Source organism: Diabrotica virgifera, chromosome 5 (assembly GCF_917563875.1).
Source record: "Diabrotica virgifera virgifera chromosome 5, PGI_DIABVI_V3a".
Lineage (NCBI taxonomy): Eukaryota > Metazoa > Arthropoda > Insecta > Coleoptera > Chrysomelidae > Diabrotica > Diabrotica virgifera.
In genome coordinates this window covers 156,825,608-156,848,123 of record NC_065447.1, presented here as the reverse complement: position 1 = coordinate 156,848,123, position 22,516 = coordinate 156,825,608, and the positions used below count along the sequence as shown (strand labels likewise).

General features: G+C 31.2%; 1 protein-coding gene across 1 annotated transcript; it reads left to right on the top strand.

Annotated features, from left to right (window-relative positions):
- The first annotated feature begins 20,808 nt into the window (after window positions 1-20,808).
- Window positions 20,809-21,618, top strand: LOC126885507 (uncharacterized). The gene has a single exon (XM_050652088.1). The coding sequence runs from the start codon at window positions 20,809-20,811 to the stop codon at window positions 21,616-21,618; it is 810 nt and encodes a 269-aa protein (XP_050508045.1).
- Window positions 21,619-22,516: the final 898 nt, after the last annotated feature.

Genomic DNA, 22,516 nt, shown 5'->3' with positions numbered 1-22,516 from the left:
TTACTCTTGCTTTAAGTCGGTAAATACAACGTTTTTTATTTTTTTTTTTTCAAATTTTTCTTAAATTCAAAATACGAAAAATTTTTAAATTGATTTTTCTAGAAAACGGTGCATCCTACCTACTTAAAGCAAGAGCACCGTTTAGTACTAGAATACCTCACAATTTAATAATATAGTGTCAAAAATGCTTAAAAGTTAAAGACAAAAAAGTTATGCGATAAAATTACCGTTGCCCTACCCAAAACGGACTCCTATGACCGGTACTATAGATTCGCAATTTATGGAATCGATTTATCTCTGGCAGAAAAAAAGGCGGACTAGTTTCTGTCTATCGAAATGGAAGCGTTCTGGAGATAAAAAAATCTAATTACAACATCTTCAAAGAGCTCTAGCTCCCTTAGGAAACATTTTTGGATTATGTGAATTGTTTTAAATTGTCTTAAAATTATTTTAGGAATCTTAAAATTATATACAGGGTGTTATATTAAAAAAAACATATGTTTGTGTCACCCTGTCAATACGGGTAGCCCTGTATATTAGAAAATATTTTTAATTATGATCCTCTCTTTGTCACACGTTTTACCTAAATAACTTTTTTTCGTATCTCTTACGACAAACGAGTAATTGGACTTTGTCACACTAATGCCCCACCCTGTATACGAAATTATTATAAAACCATCCTGCCTCTTTGTAAATAGAGTTATATTAAGATTCTTGAAACATATGCAAAATGGCATGACTCAGAACATTGTGAAATTTTCACGAATTTTCTTACAAATCTAGGACTCATGCCGTCTTACAAGAACCGTTTAACCTTCCTGCCGAGTACCTACCGAAAAAGTATTGATTGCCTTTGAGTATTATAACTTTTTAAAGGCAGGACTTAGTAAATCACGGAATCAGGGTGAAAATTTTCCACATAATTTTCCAAGGGACAAGTATACTTAAACAGTAGGAGACGTCATGCCAACATTTTTTTTGATCATTTTGAAATAAATATGTTTAATTTATTTAGTTAGCGGGACCCAGAAAATCATGAAAATTTCATTATTTTCCTTACATGTTTGTATACATATACGTATACTCCGTTAGTCCGTTTGCAACCCTCCTGCCCAAAAAATTTTCTTCATAAAATCCATAGTATCCTGTCATTCTACGGATATGGCAGGACTCAGAAATTCATCGCAAAACCCTATTTTTATTTTTTGAGAAAATCTGATTTTTACAGGAAAATGTCACAGGAAATTTGTGGATATTTCCACAAACTGTAAGTATCTGCTCTACCCTGCCACTATTGCAAAAGGCAGAACTTAGAAAATTGTGGCTGAACTTCTGTATAATATCTCCCGGTCTATGGGTAACTATAAGCAAAAACAGGAACGAATGGAGAGAAATTGTAAAAGATGCCAAGTCACATATGTAACCAATTGTAATACCAAATTAATGGGGACTGATTCACCGTGACAAATGAATCGGAAGAGCCCAAAGAGGGCGGCAATCACTCCGCTATAAATGTAGATGTTATGATGATTATTAGCATTGAGTCAAAATATAATACAAACAGAAAACGGTCCATAATTCTCAACAAGTTGGCTTTAAGCCAATGTGGACTGGGCACACTTCAAGCAATTACTTGAAAAAAAATAAGGTAGATTTAAAGGTACCACTTAAAACAGAAGAAGACTTAAAAAAGAGTTGGAAAAATTTAACCAACATATCCAAACAACAGCGTGAAAATGCACACCAGATATTAATACACGCTTGAAAGCTGCAACTATTATAATATATCCAACTGAAAGCAGAGAATTAATAAAAGAAAATAGAAAGGCAAGAAGAAATGAATTTCAAATAAGATCCTTCATGACAAGACAATTTTGAATAATCTCACCCAAAAGAGAGACAAAAGGATTCCCTTTGTGAAAAGGTACAAAGATGTTAGAAAACCAATCACGGAAAGAGAACCTGTTATGAAGACTAATCGGCTGCCCCAAAGTAGAAACACTGTATATCAATTTTTTTTAAAATCACTTTTATTGCATTTTTGGATGTAGGGTGTTGTTATCTATCATTTAATAAGGAAAAGAGAAATAAAAAATTAGTAGAACCCCAATTTAACATTGCTATGAAACACATTATATCACATTCTATCTTCACTTCACCAATTTTTTTTTTTTTTTTTATTTTAACTTTAATCTTAACTTTAACTTCACCAATTTAAAGCACATTATATCCATATCCCTAAGTATAAACACTGTAAATACGGGATATACAGTGTTTTTTATTTGGTTTTTGGGATTTACCGTGATTTAATGTGGGAATCACAGAATTTACATTTTACATTCGCCATGACCATTCATATCCCCAAAGCAATTTTTGGTTGTTTGTTATTGACGTATTGACGTTTATTGTGATAAGTGCAGTAGAAAATTTGTCGTGTATAAATTATTGAAGTTTATTGCATTAATTATATAAAATATATTTTTAAAATTCAACTGGGTGTTACCTATTAATTATCAAATATGAATAAAAATCTCATAATTCATTTAATAGTAGACATATGAAATCAGAACAAGAATGACTCGTTCATCGTATGGAGAATCATCCATACTCAAATGTAAAAAATTGTTTACAGAATAAAGAACTTTATTAGGACCATGGCTATTTCGTGGATGATCAAACTTTACCCCAGGCTGTGGGTGAAAATAGGTTGATTTCAGGATATAATTCAGGAATTTTTGAAACCTATCAGGTGTTGTAAAGGACGATGCCAGGAATAACTTCTACTAAAATGTAACCAAAAATATTGTGCGCTTTTTTTTATTTCGATTTTCATTTGTCAAATTTGCAATTTTTAAAGATTTTTAATTTTGCAGCTTTGGATATTGATTTTAGAGAAAAACTTTTTAATAGAAAATTGTAGTAAACTAAAAAACCTACAATTTGAGCTATGGTAAGTTTAATTTCGTTTATTGGTTATTGCAAAACAGCCTGCGAAATGTCAAAAATGGTCGTTTTTTACAATTGCATTATTTATTGTACCGGGTGTCCCAATAAGAATGGCTCTCGGCCATATCTCAGGAACCGTTTATAGTAGAGCTTTGAAATAAAAAATTTTATAACAAAAGTTGCCTCAGGAAAAGCCTGGAAATTATTTTCATAATTGTGGGTCCACCGCTAGAGGGCGTAATTGAATATCAAAAATGAAAAAATCTAAATTTTACAAAATTTTCCTAATGAAGGGGCACAGGAAATCCGATTATTGTATTCTTCATCGAATTATGCGCATATTTGATTTAACAAGTTTAACTCTACCTTTGCAAATAAGAGGTGGGGGTGAGTGGGAACCTTGTTATGAAAAAATAGCTGTAAGTCCGGTTCTGCTAAATCAAATTTTGAAAACTGGGTCTTGTTGAAGACAGATCTTTTTCTTCAATGTAAGCGTGATAATTTTAAACCATCCTAATAAGTAATAAGCCAGCTGGGAGGCGTTATTTAATTTTTTTCAGAAATCTAGTTTTCTTTGGAAAATATTAAATACAAGTATGCATTTTTAATCATACTTTATAAAATTAGATTAAATTAGCAATAGAATAGCGAAAACCGCATGTCGATATCTTTTTTCTATCTCAAGATATCTCGAGAAACGTGTAAATTTTATACATAACTGTTACTATCACCGGTAAACTAAGTTAATGAAAAGTAGTGTGCTGTGGAAAAAAACAAAATAACATTTTCCAGATGTCAACGTATAAAAATATAATAATTAATTAAAACAACAATATAAAGAGAAACAATACTTTTAAAATTAAATATAACACAGAACAAAAAGAACTACTTAGTGACGACCTAAATATTCAAATTGTTGCCCATCATACACTGCTCTAGAATACATTATCCAGAGAATACTAAACGCCATTCAAAGCATATCTAGAGCAGAAATTGAGACTGCTGTTCAATCTACTCTTGAAAGAGTAAATGTTTGCAACGAAAATGATGGGCAAAAATTTGGACGTTTATGTCATCACTAAATAGTTGTTTTTATTTCTTTGTAATAGGGCTTTTCAACGCTTCTCATTTGTTTCAAGCCTCTGTCATATGCCGTATAATCCGTGTATAATATTAATATACGAGATATGAACGAGGCTCGAAACAAATGAGAAGCGTTAAAAAGACCTAATATACGTTGACAGTTGGAAAATGTTTCTTTGTTGTTTCCATAGCACACTACTTTTAATGAATTTCGTTTACCGGTGACAGTAACAGTTATGCTTTTAAATTTACACGTTTTGTAAGATATCTCGAGATAGAAAAAAGGTAATAACATGCGGTTTTCGCTATTCTGTTGCTAATTTTGTCTAATTTTATAATATGGTATTAAAAATGCATGTTTGTATTTAATATTTTCCAAGGAACACTAGATTTCTGAAAAAATTAAATAACGCCTTCTAGCTGGCATATTACTCAGTAATTTGGTTCGAAATCATAACTTTTACATTGACGAAAAAGATCTGTCTTCAAAAAGACCAAGTTTGCAAAATTTGATTAAGCAGAACCGGACTCACAGCCAGTTTTTCATAACAAGGTTCCCACTCACCCCCACCTCTTATTTCCAAAGGTAGACCTAAACTTGTCAAATCAAATATGCGTAGAATTTTATGAAGAATACGACGATCGGATTTCCAGTGCCCCTTCATTAGGAAAATTTTGTAAAATTTAGATTTTTTCATTTTTGATATTCAATTACGCCCCCTAGCGGTGGTCCCACAATTTGGAAATAATTTCCAGGCTTTTCCTGAGGCAACTTTTGTTATAAAATTTTTTATTTCAAAGCTCTACTATAAACGGTTCCTGAGATACGGCCGAGAGCCATTCTTATTGGGACACCCGGTACAAATAATTTTTTTTATATATTTTAAAGCTTTATTGCAAATTTAGTTTATTGGTTATTGCAAAACAGCCTGCGAAATGTCAAAAATTGTCGTTTTTTGCAATTGCATTATTTATTGTACAAATAATTTTTTTATATATTTTAAAGCTTTAAAATGAAGATCTTTTAATTCCAAACATAAAAAAAAATTGTAGAGCCAGATTAACGAATTTGTTGCTTAGATATTATAAATTTTTTATCCCAAGAGGTCAAATGTCGAAGGCAATAACTTAAAAAAAAATCGTAGAGAGTTGGTGAGACATCCAATCTCCGTCTAAAGAGTTATATTTTCATATTATGATGTAAATAAATGCTAAAACACTTTTAAACCTCTAATTTTTGGGTTTGGAAATAAGGGGGCAAATTTCGTTATAAATATTTAGAGCTGAAGCGGACCTGTACATCCTATGAGTTGTTAACTTACAGATTATTGTTCCTGAAGACGAAACGAAGATTTATAAAAAAGTAAAAAATTTCTACGACCAACTGAAGCCGAGATAATTTTTGGGATTAGAAATAAAGGGGCAAATTTCGTTATAAACATTTAGAGCTGAAGCGGCCCTGTACATCCGATGAGTTTCTAACTTACAGATTATTGTTGCTGAAGACGATACGAAGATTCATAAAAAAATAAAAATTTTCTGCAGCCAACTGAAGCCGAGATAATTTTTTTTTTTTTTCTTAAATCGTAGTGCCTTTATTTATAACAATTAAGAAATTACTTTACAGTCATTGACTAAAGAAAGACTTATATTATCTTAAAATAAGAATTATTATAAAATATAATGACATTTAATTATTAAAAGTTATTTTTAAAATCGGTGCTTTTGCGAGCGGCCGAATTTTGCAAATCGCCCGGCTCGCTTCAAATCCGCGCGCTCGGAAAATTTTTACGTAACTTGTATTAAATATTGACAGAAAACAATGTAATAATATTACCATTATAATATACAGTCTATTTACTACTGTATTTGTTTTTCTTGATAAACTTTTATATATGAAATCTCATTTCTGAAGAAATTATATTACAAAAATGATACATATAATATATATGAAATATATAAATATATTTTTAATTTTTTCATTGTTGTATAAATATAATAATAATAATGTTACTTCTTATTATACAATATTAAACTTTTTCTTCTTGTAGTGACTATCCATTTTGGATGTTGGCGACCATCATGGCAATTTGGGACTATTCCAAAGAAAAATGAAAGGTAGGATAGAGAAAGCAACATCTGCATTTAAAAAAATGGCTAAGTTATTCATTATGTTATGATTTATCAATACCCACAAAAATCAGGTTATTACGATGTTATAATATATTTCATATACTGTTGTATGGAGTTGAGTTGTGGACTCTCACAGACGCCTCCTACAAGAAAATTGAGGCTTGTGAAATGTGACTTTATCGTCGAATCCTGAAGATATGAAGCCGAGATAATTTTTGGGTTTAGAAATAAAGGGGCAAATTTCGTTATAAACATTTAGAGCTGAAGCGGCCCTGTACATCCGATGAGTTTCTAACTTACAGATTATTGTTGCTGAAGACGATACGAAGATTCATAAAAAAATAAAAATTTTCTGCAACCAACTGAAGCCGAGATAATTGTTTTTTTTTTCTTAAATCGTAGTGCCTTTATTTATAACAATTAAGAAATTACTTTACAATCATTGACTAAAGAAAGACTTATATTATCTTAAAATAAGAATTATTATAAAATATAATTACATTTAATTATTAAAAGTTATTTTTAAAATCGGTGCTTTTGCGAGCGGCCGAATTTTGCAAATCGCCCGGCTCGCTTCAAATCTGAGCGCTCGGAAAATTTTTACGTAACTTGTATTAAATATTGACAGAAAACAATTTAATAATATTACAATTATAATATACAGTCTATTTACCACTGTATTTGTTTTTCTTGATAAACTTTTATATATGAAATCTCATTTCTGAAGAAATAATATTACAAAAATGATACATATATATATGAAATATATAAATATTTTTAATTTTTTCATTGTTATATAAATATAATAATAATAATGTTACTTCTTATTATACAATATTAAACTTTTTCTTCTTGTAGTGACTATCCATTTTGGATGTTGGCGACCATCATGGCAATTTGGGACTATTCCAAAGAAAAATGAAAAGTAGCATAGAGAAAGCAACATCTGCATTTAAAAAAATGGCTTAGTTATTCATTATGTTATGATTTATCAATACCCACAAAAATCAGGTTATTACGATGTTATAATATATTTCATATACTGTTGTATGGAGTTGAGTTGTGGACTCTCACAGACGCCTTCTACAAGAAAATTGAGGCTTTTGAAATGTGACTTTATCATCGAATCCTGAAGATCTCTTATAGCGACCACGTTACTAATCAGGGTGTTTTGTTGAGAATTTAAAAAGAATAAGAGCTGTTAACCCTAACAAAAACAGCCAGAATCGAATACCTCGGTCACATCATGAGGAACAGCGAAATATGTGAACTGCTGCAGCTAATCTTGCAGGGAAAAGTAGAAGGAAACTGAGAACGAGGAAGGCGAAGCATTACTTTGCTAGAAAATTTACGTACGTCGTTCAACACAACAACTAGAAATCTTTTTAGAGCAGCAGTACCGATTTAGTGTGCAAGTACAGATTGCCATGATGGTCGCCAACATCCAAAATGGATAGTCACTACAAGAAGAAAAAGTTTTATATTGTATAATAAGAAGTAACATTATTATTATTATATTTATATAACAATGAAAAAATTAAAAATATAGTTATATATTTCATATATATGTATCATTTTTGTAATATTATTTCTTCAGAAATGAGATCTCACATATAAAAGTTTATCAAGAAAAACAAATACAGTGGTAAATAGACTGTATATTATAATGGTAATATTATTAAATTGTTTTCTGTCAAAATTTAATACAACTTATGTAAAAATTTTCCGAGCGCGCGGATTTGAAGCGTGCCGGGCGATTTGCAAAATTCGGCCGCTTGCAAGAGCACCGATTTTAAAAATAATTTTTTATAATTAAATGTAATTATATTTTATAATAATTTTTATTTTAAGATAACATAAGTTTTTCTTTAGTCAATTACTGTAAAATAGTTTCTTAATTCAAATAATGAATGGGTTGCATGTGCGAGTCCATACTATTGTAGTAAAGAAAAGAGAGACGTTCTCACAGTCTAGGGGAATTTTTCAAAGGAGGAACAAAATCTAACAACCGATTTTTAAATGAGTTTTTCCTCACCCTCCCACCCTTCATTTCCTGCTGTAAAACAGATGATTTAGCACTCTACCAACTTTATAAACTAAAATTTTTTGACAGTTAAACGATACCAACAGATTTTGCTTAAAATTTAAAAAAATTATTCATTTACATTTATTTGGAGTTAATTTCCAGTTATACAGGTCACAATTTAACTTGATTTTCAAATAAATCCATCTGATTTTAATAAGTATTAAAACCAAAACATTACACCATAGTTTTTGCTCCTCAATTGAATACAACCTCCCCCCCCCCGTATTGTTAATTATCTGTATTCCAAATATCATTTCCAAAGTCATTTCCAAATATGTTAATTTAAATTGATTTCTACCATAGTGTTGCACAAAATTGTATTAGATCTAGCCAATATTATTCATTAACAATATTGTCAAAAAGGAAAAAATATATATTTTATTGCAAACTGACAAGGCCTGCAACTATTACTACATCCTAACAGAAGAAGAATTTGACATTGGGTGCGTTCGGACGACCACAGCGGCTGGACAGCTGAGCCAGCAGTAGCTGTCAGACGTCACCGCTGGAAGCCAGCCGCTGAGAGATTTACTAAGCTTTCCCTATCACGGCTGGATACAACCACTCAGCCGATTTCTGCTGACAGCCAGCCGCTATGGTCGTCCGAACGCACCCATTGACTTAACCTCTCACTCTCAGTGACATTTGAGTTTCTTTGTAAATAAAACCAAATTAGAGGAGTTTTTACAATTCTTAAAAATCAAAAAGAAATAAGATGTATTAAATAGATGTACACAGTTTGCTTTCCTCATCAAAAAATTCCCAAATTCCCGTTGTGTCCACGTCCTTTGTGTGCGTTCGAGAATCTGTTATGTGTTATTTTTATCGACTTTAAAACAAAAAATATTTTAAAACCTTTTTTAACTTTACAAAGAAAACCATATACCTAATTCAGCTCAACCAGGTAACTTTTTCAAAGATTTTTTGAGATTAATTTTCAATCTACTCAACTATTTATTACATTCAACAGATATTAACATAAATGAATCATTTTTTCATCTATTTTTTCATATTTGCCTTTTAACTTTTTAGTAATATCTCATAAAATCTCATTCATTGCTGCACAAATCATCATAACTTTATATTACTATAAATTTAATTTCATGTACAGTTAGTTACCTTCACATTTGAATTTAATTCTGAATTATTTATTAATGATTTTATTGTTTGACACTTTTAAATTTTAGAAAATTTACCTATTTACTATTGTTCAGTTTAATTTCAATGTCTCCAACAAATCAAAATTAAAACACTTTTCACAATCGCACCACAACTAATACACAACTGACCAATTCTGGTTTAAGAAAATTGCACAACCAATCTTACATCTATCAGTTCTTGAACATCCAGAACAACATCTAATAATCCCAATAAAATTAAAAATATACACTATTAATTAAAAAAATTTAAAAATAACATCACTTTATATATAACTAACAATTTTTGGTTTCACGGTTTAATGCCGTGTTCCCTTACTAACCCCCTCAAGATCCTGCCAATTATTTCGTTTTGTTTGTGCATTACAATCAAATCTGTCCCTCTACCATCTCTCCCTTTAGCATAATTTAGAGAAAAAGTATGATATTGAATACTACTATATTCTTCCCTTATACCGGAAAGTAAGTGTACATTTTATACTTATACTTGACATACTTTAGTTGCCACTACATTTGAATGCTTGCATGTATGTGAGTGTGAGGGTTGTTAAACCATATTTACGTACATTTTAGTATTTATATGTATGCATAAATATATATACTTTAATATTGGCTTGATCATTACCCTTTTGATTTCAACCAGACCACTTAACTAACTCTGGTTTTTTGTTATTTGTAGCATTTAATTTTACTTTTACCGTGACCTGAAGATGCTGTGAATATTGTAGACAGCGAAACCGGTCGTCAGTTGTAAAATAAATTGTTTGTGAGAACGTCTCTCTTTTCTTTACTACAATAGTTTCTTAATTGTTATAAATGAAGGCACTACGATTTAAGAAAAAAAAAAAACAATTATCTTGGCTTCAGTTGGTCGTAGAAATTTTTTATTTTTTTATAAATCTTCGCTTCGCCTTCAGCAACAATAATCTGTAAGTTAAAAACTTATAGGAAGTACAGGGCCGCTTCAGCTCTAAATGTTTATAACGAAATTTGACCCCTTATTTTCAAACCCAAAAATTAGCGGTTTAAAAATGTTTTACGCATTTATTTACATCAAAATAAGAAAACATAACTCTTTAGAAGGAGATTGGATGTTTCACCAACTCTCTACGATTTTTTTTTTCAAAAAGTTATAGCCTTCGACATTTGACCTCTTGGGATAAACAATTTATAATATCTAAGCAACAAATTCGTTAATCTGGCTTTACAATTTTTTTTATGTTTGGAATTGAAAGATCTTCATTTTAAAGCTTTAAAAAATAAAAAAAATATTTGTACAATAAATAATTCAATTGTAAAAAACGGCCATTTTGGACATTTCGCAGGCTGTTTTGCAATAACCAATAAACGAAATTAAACTTACCATAGCTCAAATTGTAGTTTTTTTAATAATATACTACAACTTTCTGTTAAAAAGTTTTTCTCTAAAATCAATATCCTAAGCTGCAAAATCAAAAATCTTTAAAAATTGCAAATTTAACAAATAAAAATCGCAATAAAAAAAGCGCACAATATTTTTGGTTACATTTTAGTGTAAGTTGTTCCTGGCATCGTCCTTTACAACACCTAATAGGTTTCAAAAATTCCTGAATTATATCACGTTTTTTCACCCACAGCCTGGGGTACTTAGTGTTTCTACTTGAGACAGCCGTAATGCGAAGATAACTTTAGTAACTCCAAAAGGAGTCTTAAACAAATAATTTAAATCATAGAAACTCCTGGATTTGACTTGATAACTGGAACAATATTAAAGCACCTCACTAAAAAAGCACTTGTAAAGTTAACGTAGATCATTAAAGCGGTTATTAGATTAAAATATATTCCTTTAGAATGGAAGGTGAAAGGTAGCGGTAGTTACAAACTCAAGTTTGTAAAGAGCTTTTTTCCCTTCAGTTTATTGAGAAAACATCAATTTTGCGTTTGTTGCTTTGTTAGTTTTCTAGTTATTATTCAATATCTCGACGTACAGTTCCTTCCAGCAATCCTAATTTTGACTCATGCATACGTAATATAACAGCATTATTAGTTTTCTTGTGTTTTTTGGCCTTGGTTTGAAACCTTTAGCCACGTAAATACATAATATAGTTATCACTAGCTCAGAGAGGTAATATGTAGTGTGTATGTTGAGTAAATGTCTTGTTATTTAGTAAAGTCGATTTCATTGTCTGTACAAAGATACGCTTATTGAATCCTACCGTTTCCGGCCCCTCAAGTGAGTACCGATCTCACAAGGACAGAAATTATTTAATTAAATTTTTAATATCGTGTATTCCACGAATATACGGACAGTTTTGGATTATGGCGACAATGAATATTTTAGTGTGCAAAATAAGAAGTACGAAAGTATTTTGCTCTAATAATTACTCCAGTAAACAACAATATAATTTGCAATTTACTTTCGTTCTTCATATTTTGCACAGTAAAATATTCGTTGTCGCGATAATCCAAGAGGATCGTATATTCGTGGAATGGGGTATAAAGAAAAATGTCCTACCCAGCTGGGTCTCGAACTCACAACACTTGGGTTCAAAGGATGTGAGTTTAATATTTCTTGGGCTATATATTTTGCAAGAATGATAGAAATACCTCTTATACATAAGGTATTAAAATATTATAATCCATTATAATATTACCCAATTTTTTGCATGTTTTGAGTGGACGGATATTTGAATAAGTACTTAGATATCTTAATACTCTTTCAGAAGTATTTGATGTATTGTATAAGGTTACCTTTATATCGTGAAAACCCCCTGCGATCTTTATAATACAACATAGTAATTCAGTATGCTTACCTTGTGAACATTTATTTCTTGATGAATTGATGTAATTCAGAGGCGCATCTGTTTTTAAACAATATTTAAAAAATAAGTAATTAAAGTATGGGATTAAGTTCTATGAATTTACTATAACTAAATTTACAATCAAGATGTAGTAGAAATAAACAAACCAAGACACGTTAAATGCTACTAGGAGCACTCCCAAATGATAATTTACAATGTATAAACTTTGAAAATCATGATTTTGGATTTACAATGTATATATACATTGTAAATTATGATTACTGAGTGCTCCTAGTAGCATTTAACGTGTCTTGGTTTGTTTATTTCTACTGCATCTTGATTGTAAATTTAGGATAGAAACGAGTATTTAATTTTGAATTTAGAAATGTATCAGGATCGTGATCTCAACTATGTTAGATTATGTGAAAGTTCTGAAGAACTTATTGGGTCGTATTTTAACAATAAGTATCATGTGTTTATAAAATTGCTATAATATCGTGTCTTAATTTTTAAAATTATTAACATAGTAAACTTACACTGCTGGATGTTTAAAAGCTAACCGAAAACGCAATCCAGCATTTTTGTTATCAAGAAGACTCCGGTGCTTAAGAGTGAAGAAGTCAAGCCAAACACCAGCGTATATGTATATGAACACGTGGGAAGACAAACGTGGGATTCATGATATCGAAACCCCCATCAAACAAGGTTGTAACTCATTTTTAGCGATTTTACAGGAGAGGCGAAAAACGAAAATATGAATTTTTAAAAATTTGTAGCGAAAAAGTGTAAAAGAGTCTACTTTTACACTAATGCGATATGATATTTATAACGTAATAAGGGATTACTTTGAGATGTATGATTTGTAATTTTATTAACTATTGAAAATCTTGAGTTTGATTGAGATACAACCTTGAGATTAAACATGATTATTCGTAGAAAAAGGTTGTAATTCGCCTAACAACCATTTTACACTCTCCGTGTTAATTATTTTTCCTGTTTTACTATTAAAAGGTTGTATGTTTTGTGTTATTGGCAATATACATAGAAGAAAATTAGTTTTTATGGCATATTTAAACAAAATATCAACTCACAATTTTCACAATTATAATTGGAAATTATAAATTTTACAATAACAGTAATATTCTATCACTATGGAAAAAGCATGCTATAAAATATATCAAATTTTTCGCATTTTTATTGCGTATCTGGAAATATTTAATTTTAGACCATTTTACTTCATTACTTCAATCTTTTATTGTTAATATCTACTTCAAAATTAACATCTGTGTCCTTATTTAGGTTAAAATTTAGAATTTGCTTCTGATTTATTGCAGTTACGGATTAATGCTTCCTGATGCTTTGGCACATCGTATCATGGTTATTCATTGATCTGGAGCATACACGACTCAATGTTTTTCCGTTTTTCTATAAGGGCATGCATTGAATCACCCCCGTTGTGTGAATGTGCTATTTCAAAAAATACATGTGTAACGTTAATAATAAACTTTTTCACTACATAGAAGTACGTAGCAAAAATTATTCTGTATTCATTTTGCCCACTGTAAATACCAAAAAGTAAAAAAAGTCCGTAAATACTTTTTTATTTTCATTTCGGTAAATTGACTTACGAGATACACCATATGTTTGATTACTTTATAAATTAAACATACGTGCAACCAAGTTGTAACTCAATAAAAAACCTTGTTAATTGTCAAGTATAAAGAAAGTAAATATATAACATAGGGGGTATCCAGTGGTACTGCCTTTTTCACGCTAAAATGGCACAAGTAAGTTAAAATACAACTTTTTTCAATGGAGTATTAGCCAAACTATTGATAATTAAACTATGTCGTTTATATTGACGTGTGCGCCATTTTTTGCTGAATTCGCCTGTATTGAAATCTGAAAATAGATGTAACTTGAGTTAAAACCTTGTTCGATGGGGGTGTCGATATAACAACTGCCTATTAACCAGAAATTGGTAGTCAGAAATAGATACCGCATAGAAAAACAATACCTTCCGAAATCCATACATGCAATCAAAATATTATGTCCGGAATTGACAGAAGCGTTCAAATGTAAGTTATTATAGCTGCCCGAACAAGATAACTAAATGGCACAAAAAAGTGTTGCTCCGTTTTATGGATAAGGATTTAGTTCAGAGAAATAAGGAAAAAAAAATCATGTTGGTGACACATCCCCCTCCAGGCCGAAACCAAATTTTTTGAGTAGTATTGACATCTATATAGTCCAGAAAGCCACTGCGCATCCGCTAGGAAAAATATTCTAATTCGGATTTTTTGCACAATCTTACTCAAAAAGGACTCTTTTTAACAAATTTGCATGTCGCCAGGACCAAAAGGTGGTCAAAAATTTTTTAAACGTTTTTTTTTTTGTTTTTTCCCTAAAATTGTTTTTTTTGCATGGAAAAGTTTTTTTTTTAGGTTTCTTGGATCATTCCAAATAGAAAAGATCTTTGGTGAGTTTTCTCCAAAAATGATAGTTTTTGACATATAAGCGATTAAAAATTAAAAAATTGCGAAATCGGACATTTTTAACCCTCAAAAACTATGTGAAAAACTGAAAATTTGAATGTTGCCAAGGTAGGTAGATATGCTCTAAACATCGATTGATGAAATCCCGAAGAGTTTTTCCAATACAATATTCAAAACTCCTTTGTTTTTTAATTGCTAATCAAGCGTGCGCGACACTATTTTCCACCAACAGTATGGTGCAAATGAAAGGAATAAATTCGTTATTTCGTAAACCGGTGACTTTAAGGAAAAATCCCGAAACAGGTCGATTTTTATTTTTAAGTTATGATATTGTGGCATATATGATATACTAGTGACATCATCCATCTGGACGTGATGACGTAATCGATGATTCTTTTAAATACGAATAGGGGTCGTGTGCTAGCTCATTTGAAAGGTTCTTTAATTCTCTATTCAGTAATATAAACATTTGCATAATTATTTATACAGGGTGTCCAAAATTTTTTTATTAAATTAAATTATTTGACAAAAAAGAAGTAGAACGACACCCTGTATAAATAATTATGTAAATGTTTACATAAATGAATAGAGAATTGAAGAACATTTCAAATGAGCTACCACACGACCCCTATTATTATTTAAAAAAATCATCGATTTCGTCATCACGCCCAGACGGATGACGTCACTAGTATACCATATATGCCACAATATCATAACTTAAAAATAAAAATTGACCTGTTTCGGGATTTTTCCTTAAAGTCGCCGGTTTACGAAATAACGAATTTATTCATTTCATTTGCACCATACTGTCGGTGGAAAATAGTGTCGCGCACGCTTGATTAACAATTAAAAAACAAAGTAGTTTTAAATATTGTATGGCAAAAAACTCTTCGGAATTTCATCAATTGATGTTTAAAGAATATCTACCTTCCTTGGCAATGTTCAAATTTTCAGTCTTTCGCATAGTTTTTGAGGGTTAAAAATGGCCGATTTCGCAATTTTTCAATTTTTAATCGCTTATATGTCAAAAACTATCATTTTTAGAGAAAAGTCACTAAAGACCTTTTCTATTTGGAATAATCCAAAGAACCCAAAAAAACTTTTTTCCATGCAAAAAAATAATTTTAGAAAAAAAACAAAAAAAAACGTTTAAAAAATTTTTGACCACCTTTTGATCCTGGCAACATGCAAATTTGTTAAAAGGAGTCCTTTTTGAGTAAGATTGTGCAAAAAATCCGAATTAGAATATTTTTCCTAGCGGATGCGCAGTGGCTTTCTGGACTAATAATAATAACCTATTTGTTTCCTGCAGCCGATTTTGATGATATACATAGTTATAAACAAAAAATGAAGATCAAAAAACCCTAAATTTTCGCTTTTTTCGTCTATAACAAAAAAGTTAAGTACATTAAACAAATTTAAGAGTAAGAAACTCATATATCGTGTAAAAAACTTCATAATGGCGTTCGCTGAATATGTCTATCCTTATTGGTTGCTTAGAAAATTGCAAAATAAATAATCAATTTTGAGTTTTTATAAATATTCATAACTTGTGTAAAAATTAACTTAAAACGTTCTTATTACACGAATTGCTAAGACTTGTGGTGCTTAATTATATTTTAAATCTCAAAGCAATTGGTCAAATAGTTTAAAAGTTATTTAATTTGTTTTTCCCAAATTAATTCTTTTTGCAACGCTATAAGTCATAAAATGGGGAAGTTACACTAATACTTTGGATAGTTTATGAAAGAAGAAGATTTATACTATTAATTTAATTAAAAAAAAAGATGACAAAAAATAATTCTAAATACTGCAAAATTATTTTGCAAAAACATGTGAATTAAAAAAAGGGGGGCTAACTTCGTCCCTAATTGTCCAAGGACAATTATTGTTCTTTCTAAATGTGTATAAAAATTCAGTCTTTCCAAATCTGAAAAAATAATTTTTCTACGAATACCGGTTAAAAAGTTGATTGTTTATAAGTAAGCAAAAAATCGACGTGTTTTTGCAAAATAATTTTACACTGTTTAAAATTACTTTTTGTCATTTTCTTTAATTAAGTCAATAGTATCAATTTTCTTCTTCCATAAACTGTCCGAAGTCTTGCTGTAACCTCATAATTTTATGACTTATAGTGTTGCAAAAAAAATGAATTTGGGATAAACAAATTAAATAACTTTTAAACTATTTGACCAATTGCTTTAAAATTTAAAATATTATTTAAGCACCACAAGTCTCAGTAATTAGTGTAATAAGAAGGTTCTTCTAAGTTAATTTTTACATAAGTTATGAATATTTATAAAAACTCAAAATTTATGATTTATTTTACAATTTTCTAAGCAACCAATAAGGATATGCATATTCAGTGAACGCCATATTGAAATTTTTTAGACGATTTTGAGTTTCTTACTCTCAAATTTGTTTAAAATGCTTAACTTTTTGGTTATAGACGAAAAAAGCGAAAATTTACCATTTTTTGATCTTCATTTGTTTATAGCTATGTATATCATCAAAATCGGCTGCAGGAAACATAAAGGTTATTAATATAGATGTCCATACCACTCAAAAATTTTGGTTTCGGCCTGGAGGGGGATGTGTCACGAGAAAAATCTTATTTCTCTGGACTAATTAGCCTTTTTAAATTCCTTTATTCTATTTTTAATAAAGAAAAACAAAATAGAATCAATTTTGCTAACTTCCACGAAGCGACGAATCCTTAGCAACATCTCTTTTTATAGCATGAAAATATCTCTAATGCTTGAGGTTCGTTAAATTTCAATGTACTAACAAAATACCGAAGTATAGGGTTTAGAAACAGGGTACAAATAAAAATCAAAGAAAAGAAACAAGGAACACCTGTGAAAGTGGTCTAGACAGACCAGACTATAGCCACATTGTAGCCACTTTTATGTGCTGCACGATGTTTTAAATTGTAGCATATTTTTTTACAGCATCCCAAACTGTATAAAATAACAGTTTTTAATATGACACCGACGTCTATACCCGTTTTTTTTTCTTTGGAATTATCAATCTTTTTTGATTTCCTGTAATTTTAGATAGCGCCAGTCCAAACAAAAAAATTGTATGTGCTGTATCAGACGTAACCTTTGTTATTAAATTAGTAGTTAGTAATTAAATGGTTTTTATAGATTAGGACATACAGTTTTACTAACTATAATATTATGATACAGGTAAGGTGGAGTTAACTTTTACAGCATAATCACAGATACAGAATATTGAACCTATCCCGAAATAAAATTTTCGCAGTATCTATATAATTAATGTAAATGTACATTATTTGTTTTTTCGTGTCCTAAATACAAATAGCAAAATAACATACTTTAAAAAATCGGCCAAGCAGGAAAGGTGACTAGCAAATCAAACTTCCTATGTAATTTTCCATGGTTTATTTTTAACATTAGGTATACAAAAATGTATTTTTATCACAATTGAGTGTGACGGATTTATCATTTTGATAACTATTTATATTACATTTTCTCTTTTATTTGGTTTTATAAACTATCATCTAATATCTCTTACAAGAGGGAGAAAAAATTTTGTATACCAGACTAAGTTTCTGATATATTTAGTTTTTGTTTAAAATTAAATGACACAATAAATACAATAGCCCGATGAGGGAACTCAAAATTTTACGAAAACCTCCAAAAAAATAAAGGAAGGATGTAAATTTAGGAATAGGCAGTTGAAATTGTCTATTATTATATGTATAAGAAAAAGTTTACAATTCTACATCCCCTCAATTTTACAAAAAATGGGAAAAACGGGGGAAAATATTTTCTCGGGGGTTAAAAAATATATGTTCAAAATAAGTCCGGAATTGGATAAAATGACCAATTCTAAGAAACTTTTGTTTTATAGAGTTTGTTCACTAAGTTAATACTTTTTGAGTTATTTGCCAGTGAATATGTCAATTTTTAACAAAAAAAAATGTTTTTGGACGGATTTTCGCAGATAACTCAAAAAGTAAGTATTTTAGCGAAAAAATTAATTAAAAAAAGAATATATCTAGCTTATAAAAAAATGAAAAAAATGGTGTACGCATAAAAACTATAGACTTAGTAAAAGCAGAATTTGATCTAATGAAATTAAGGTTCTTATTCGTCAAATTCCAAATCGAATATTTCAACGCGGAATAACCAAAAAAGGTACACTTCTCGGGGAAAACTAATTACTACTTGTTGTTTAAAAAAGGTTTATTTTAGTTGTTTAAAAAAACTTTTAACATTAAAAGTAAGTGAGTTACGCTCCCGAAATCTCGAAAATCACCCCCTTATTAGCTTCCCAAATAAAATTAATCGTTACCGCTTCACAAGTTACTTTAAATGTGTATTAAAGGAAATAAAAAATGAAGCATGTCAAAGTGTGTAAATAATTTATTTCTTTAGCTGAGCGCTTTCGACATAAACGTCATCATCGGAGCTAATGCTAAAATAAAAAAAGAGGTCTTGTAAGAAAAAGAAGTACAAAACTCTTTTTTTACTTACGTCAAATTGTAAAAAAAGTACCGCTTCAACACTGAGGTGTTATCATTTGCATATTGTGAATATAAATATCAATTTTGGTTAGAAATGCTTTCATATTTATATTCACAAGATGCAGATGATAACACCTCAATGTTGTAGCGGTACTTTTTTACAATTTGACGTAAGTAAAAAAAGAGTTTTGTACTTCTTTTTTTACAAGACCTCTTTTTTTATTTTAGCATTAGCTCCGATGATGACGTTTATGTCGAAAGCGCTCAGCTAAAGAAATAAATTATTTACATACTTTGACATACTAAATTTTTTTTCCTTTATTCATTCAAGTGTGTACAAACTTATCAGTTTTTCAACTATTTTTAAATATGTATTGTTTATATTATCTATAAGTTTCATTGGTTCAAATTGCTCATTAAAAAAATGAATTTAAAATAAACCATTTTTTTAATTTTGAAAAAAAAATCATTTTTTTTTCAAATTTACTTAAAAATTATTAGTAATACCAAAAATCTCAAAGACTAATAAAACATACGTTTTTCTTTACTGAATATTTTTGATCTTTTGTTTTCTCCTTAGACAAAAGTTGGTTATGCTATGGCTGTTCAAAATTTGCCTAAACTCGTGGTTAGTTACTCGTTGAAGTCTTTTAACTACAGCCTTTTCAAAAATAAGCACTTTCAACCAATGAAACTTACAGATCACATAGAAAATACAGAAGCAAAGTAACTTGTGAAGTGGTAATGATTAAATTTATTTATAATGCTAATTAGGGGATGATTTTAGCGATTATTTTTACCGAAAAATAAAAGTGACCAACAATATTTTCATCGTAGCTCACTTCCTTTTAATGCTAGAACTTTTTTTAAATAACAAAAATAAACCCTTTAAAAAAGTTGAAATGAATTTTCACCGAAAAGGGCTCCGTTTGTTGGTTATTTCACATTGAAATATTCGATTTTTAATTTGACGAAGAACCTACTTTTCATTCGCTACAACTCTGCTTCTACTGGGTCTACAGACTTCAAGTATATATATAGCGATACGCTTTAATTACTATTTTTGCTAATTTTAATTTTAATATTTTTTCTCAAAAACGAAACAGCGTTAGTCATTCGAATACAAAATTGTTAAGAGGCATGGCTTTGCCCTGTCACATCTGTTTTTCGTCTGTGCGGTGCAACAAACTGCACCCTCATTAATTAAGTACTTTATCAGAAAATTATTGTGTCAACAACTCACTATGCATTCGAAATTGTTTTTCTTAAAACTGTAAATAAAATTAGACGCCAGACCTAGTGATTTATTTGCTCATCTGGTCAGGTCAGGGAAAAAGGAACACAAACATTATTATCGTTTGTGGTTTTTTCACCAGTCACTACACAACACGTGAACGGTTCACACACACACACCGACTCGACCCTCTCCGAGAGACCTAAAGGAAACACATTTTCGTTACAACAATAAAATTACCGTCTGTTTTATTATATTCATTTTTAATTAAATTCCGGCAACTCACCCATCGGAATATTGGTGACCCCCGCGAGTATTTTAAACCGCCGCGAAAATTTAAAAAAAGTTAGTGTTAATAATATATTTTTGCCGGTTAATAATATACAATGAACATCGAAAATGACGGACGGTAATACCAGTGCCAACACCAGTGCTTCAGTCGATAGGATTTCAGTTAAAATCCCACCTTTCTGGCCCAACGATCCTGAAATATGGTTCCTGCAAGTAGAAAACCAATTTACACTGGCAAATATAAAAAGTGACGCAACCAAATTTAACTATATAGTTGCCAATTTAGACACAGCCTACATATTAGAAGTTAGGGACATCATTGTTTCACCACCAGCCACAGAGAGGTATGCAAAATTAAAATCAGAATTAATTAAGAGACTTAGTGCATCACAGAAACAAAAGATTAAAAGACTACTCGAGCATGAAGAACTGGGCGATCGAAGACCTTCGCAGTTCTTACGACATTTACAGTCTTTAGCAGGCACAACGGTACCGGACAATATTGTAAGGTCTCTGTGGTTAGGTAGACTGCCAGCGTCTACACAGGCTATTCTAGCTACTCAAGCTAAAGCTGGTTTGGACGCAGTTGCCGAGCTAGCTGACACAATATCTGAAGCGATAGCTCCTAGGGCCCAAATTTCAGAAGCTTCTAACGCTCTTGAAAGTGCCATAGAGAAAATGACAGCCGAATTAGCTGAAATGAAAATCCAGCTATCCAGCTTGTCAAATGCTCAAGCACAAGCTAACACATACCGTCGAAACCGCAGCAACTCAAGAGGCAGACCTTATCCTAGAGACAGGAGCTGCAGCAGGGAACGTAATAGTGACATTTGTTGGTACCACTACCGTTTTGGTGACCAAGCTCAAAAGTGCTCTCCTCCGTGCAAGCAGCAGGGAAACGTCGCGGGCAGTCGATGAGCGCGGCATCCGATCTAAGCCCAAAGTCTCGCCGCCTTTACATAACAGACTATGATACAAAGAAACAGTTTTTAATCGACACCGGTGCCGATCTGTGCGTTTTCTCGCGGAAATATGTACGGGGTGCACGCGAAAAGACTTCATACGAACTATACGCGGCCAATGACACTAAAATCGCGACGTACGGCTATGTGAACTTGACATTAAACATCGGACTACGGCGTAATTTTACGTGGCGATTTGTAGTGGCGGACATTTCAAAGCCCATTATCGGAGCTGATTTTCTTTCCTATTTCGCGCTCCTAGTGGACATTGCTAACCAGTGCTTAGTAGACAGTACGACAACCCTTCGAACAAAGGGACTCGTTAAAGAGTGTTTCGACGGCAGCGTAAAGACTATCGCGGAAGCGTCGCGTTACCATGAACTACTGCTACGATTTCCGGAAATCACGCGACCTGCCGGTATCGTGAAAGACATTCAACATCAAACTAAGCACCACATCGATACAACACCAGGTCCACCCGTTTTTTCGAAGCCTCGACGATTAGCACCTGACAAACTGCAATGGGCTAAAAAAGAGTTCGAAAATTTCTACGACTAGGCATCATAAGAGCATCGAAAAGCAACTGGTCTACTCCACTGCACATGGTCCCGAAGAAAGGTGAGGAATGGAGATCCTGCGGAGATTATCGACGTCCCAACCAAAAACAGTTCCAGATCGATATCCAATTCCGCACATCGAAGATTTCGGTCAGGCGCTAGCTGGTAAGACAATTTTCTCTACAATAGATTTAGTGAGAGCATACAACCAGATACCAGTAGCCACCGAAGACATACCAAAAACCGCCGTTACCACACCATTTGGGCTGTACGAATACTTATATATGCCTTTTGGTT

What these genes read in the sequence shown, in the direction of transcription:
- LOC126885507 (XM_050652088.1), top strand. Translation starts at nt 20,809, where the DNA reads ATGACGGACGGTAATACCAGTGCCAACACCAGTGCTTCAGTCGATAGG.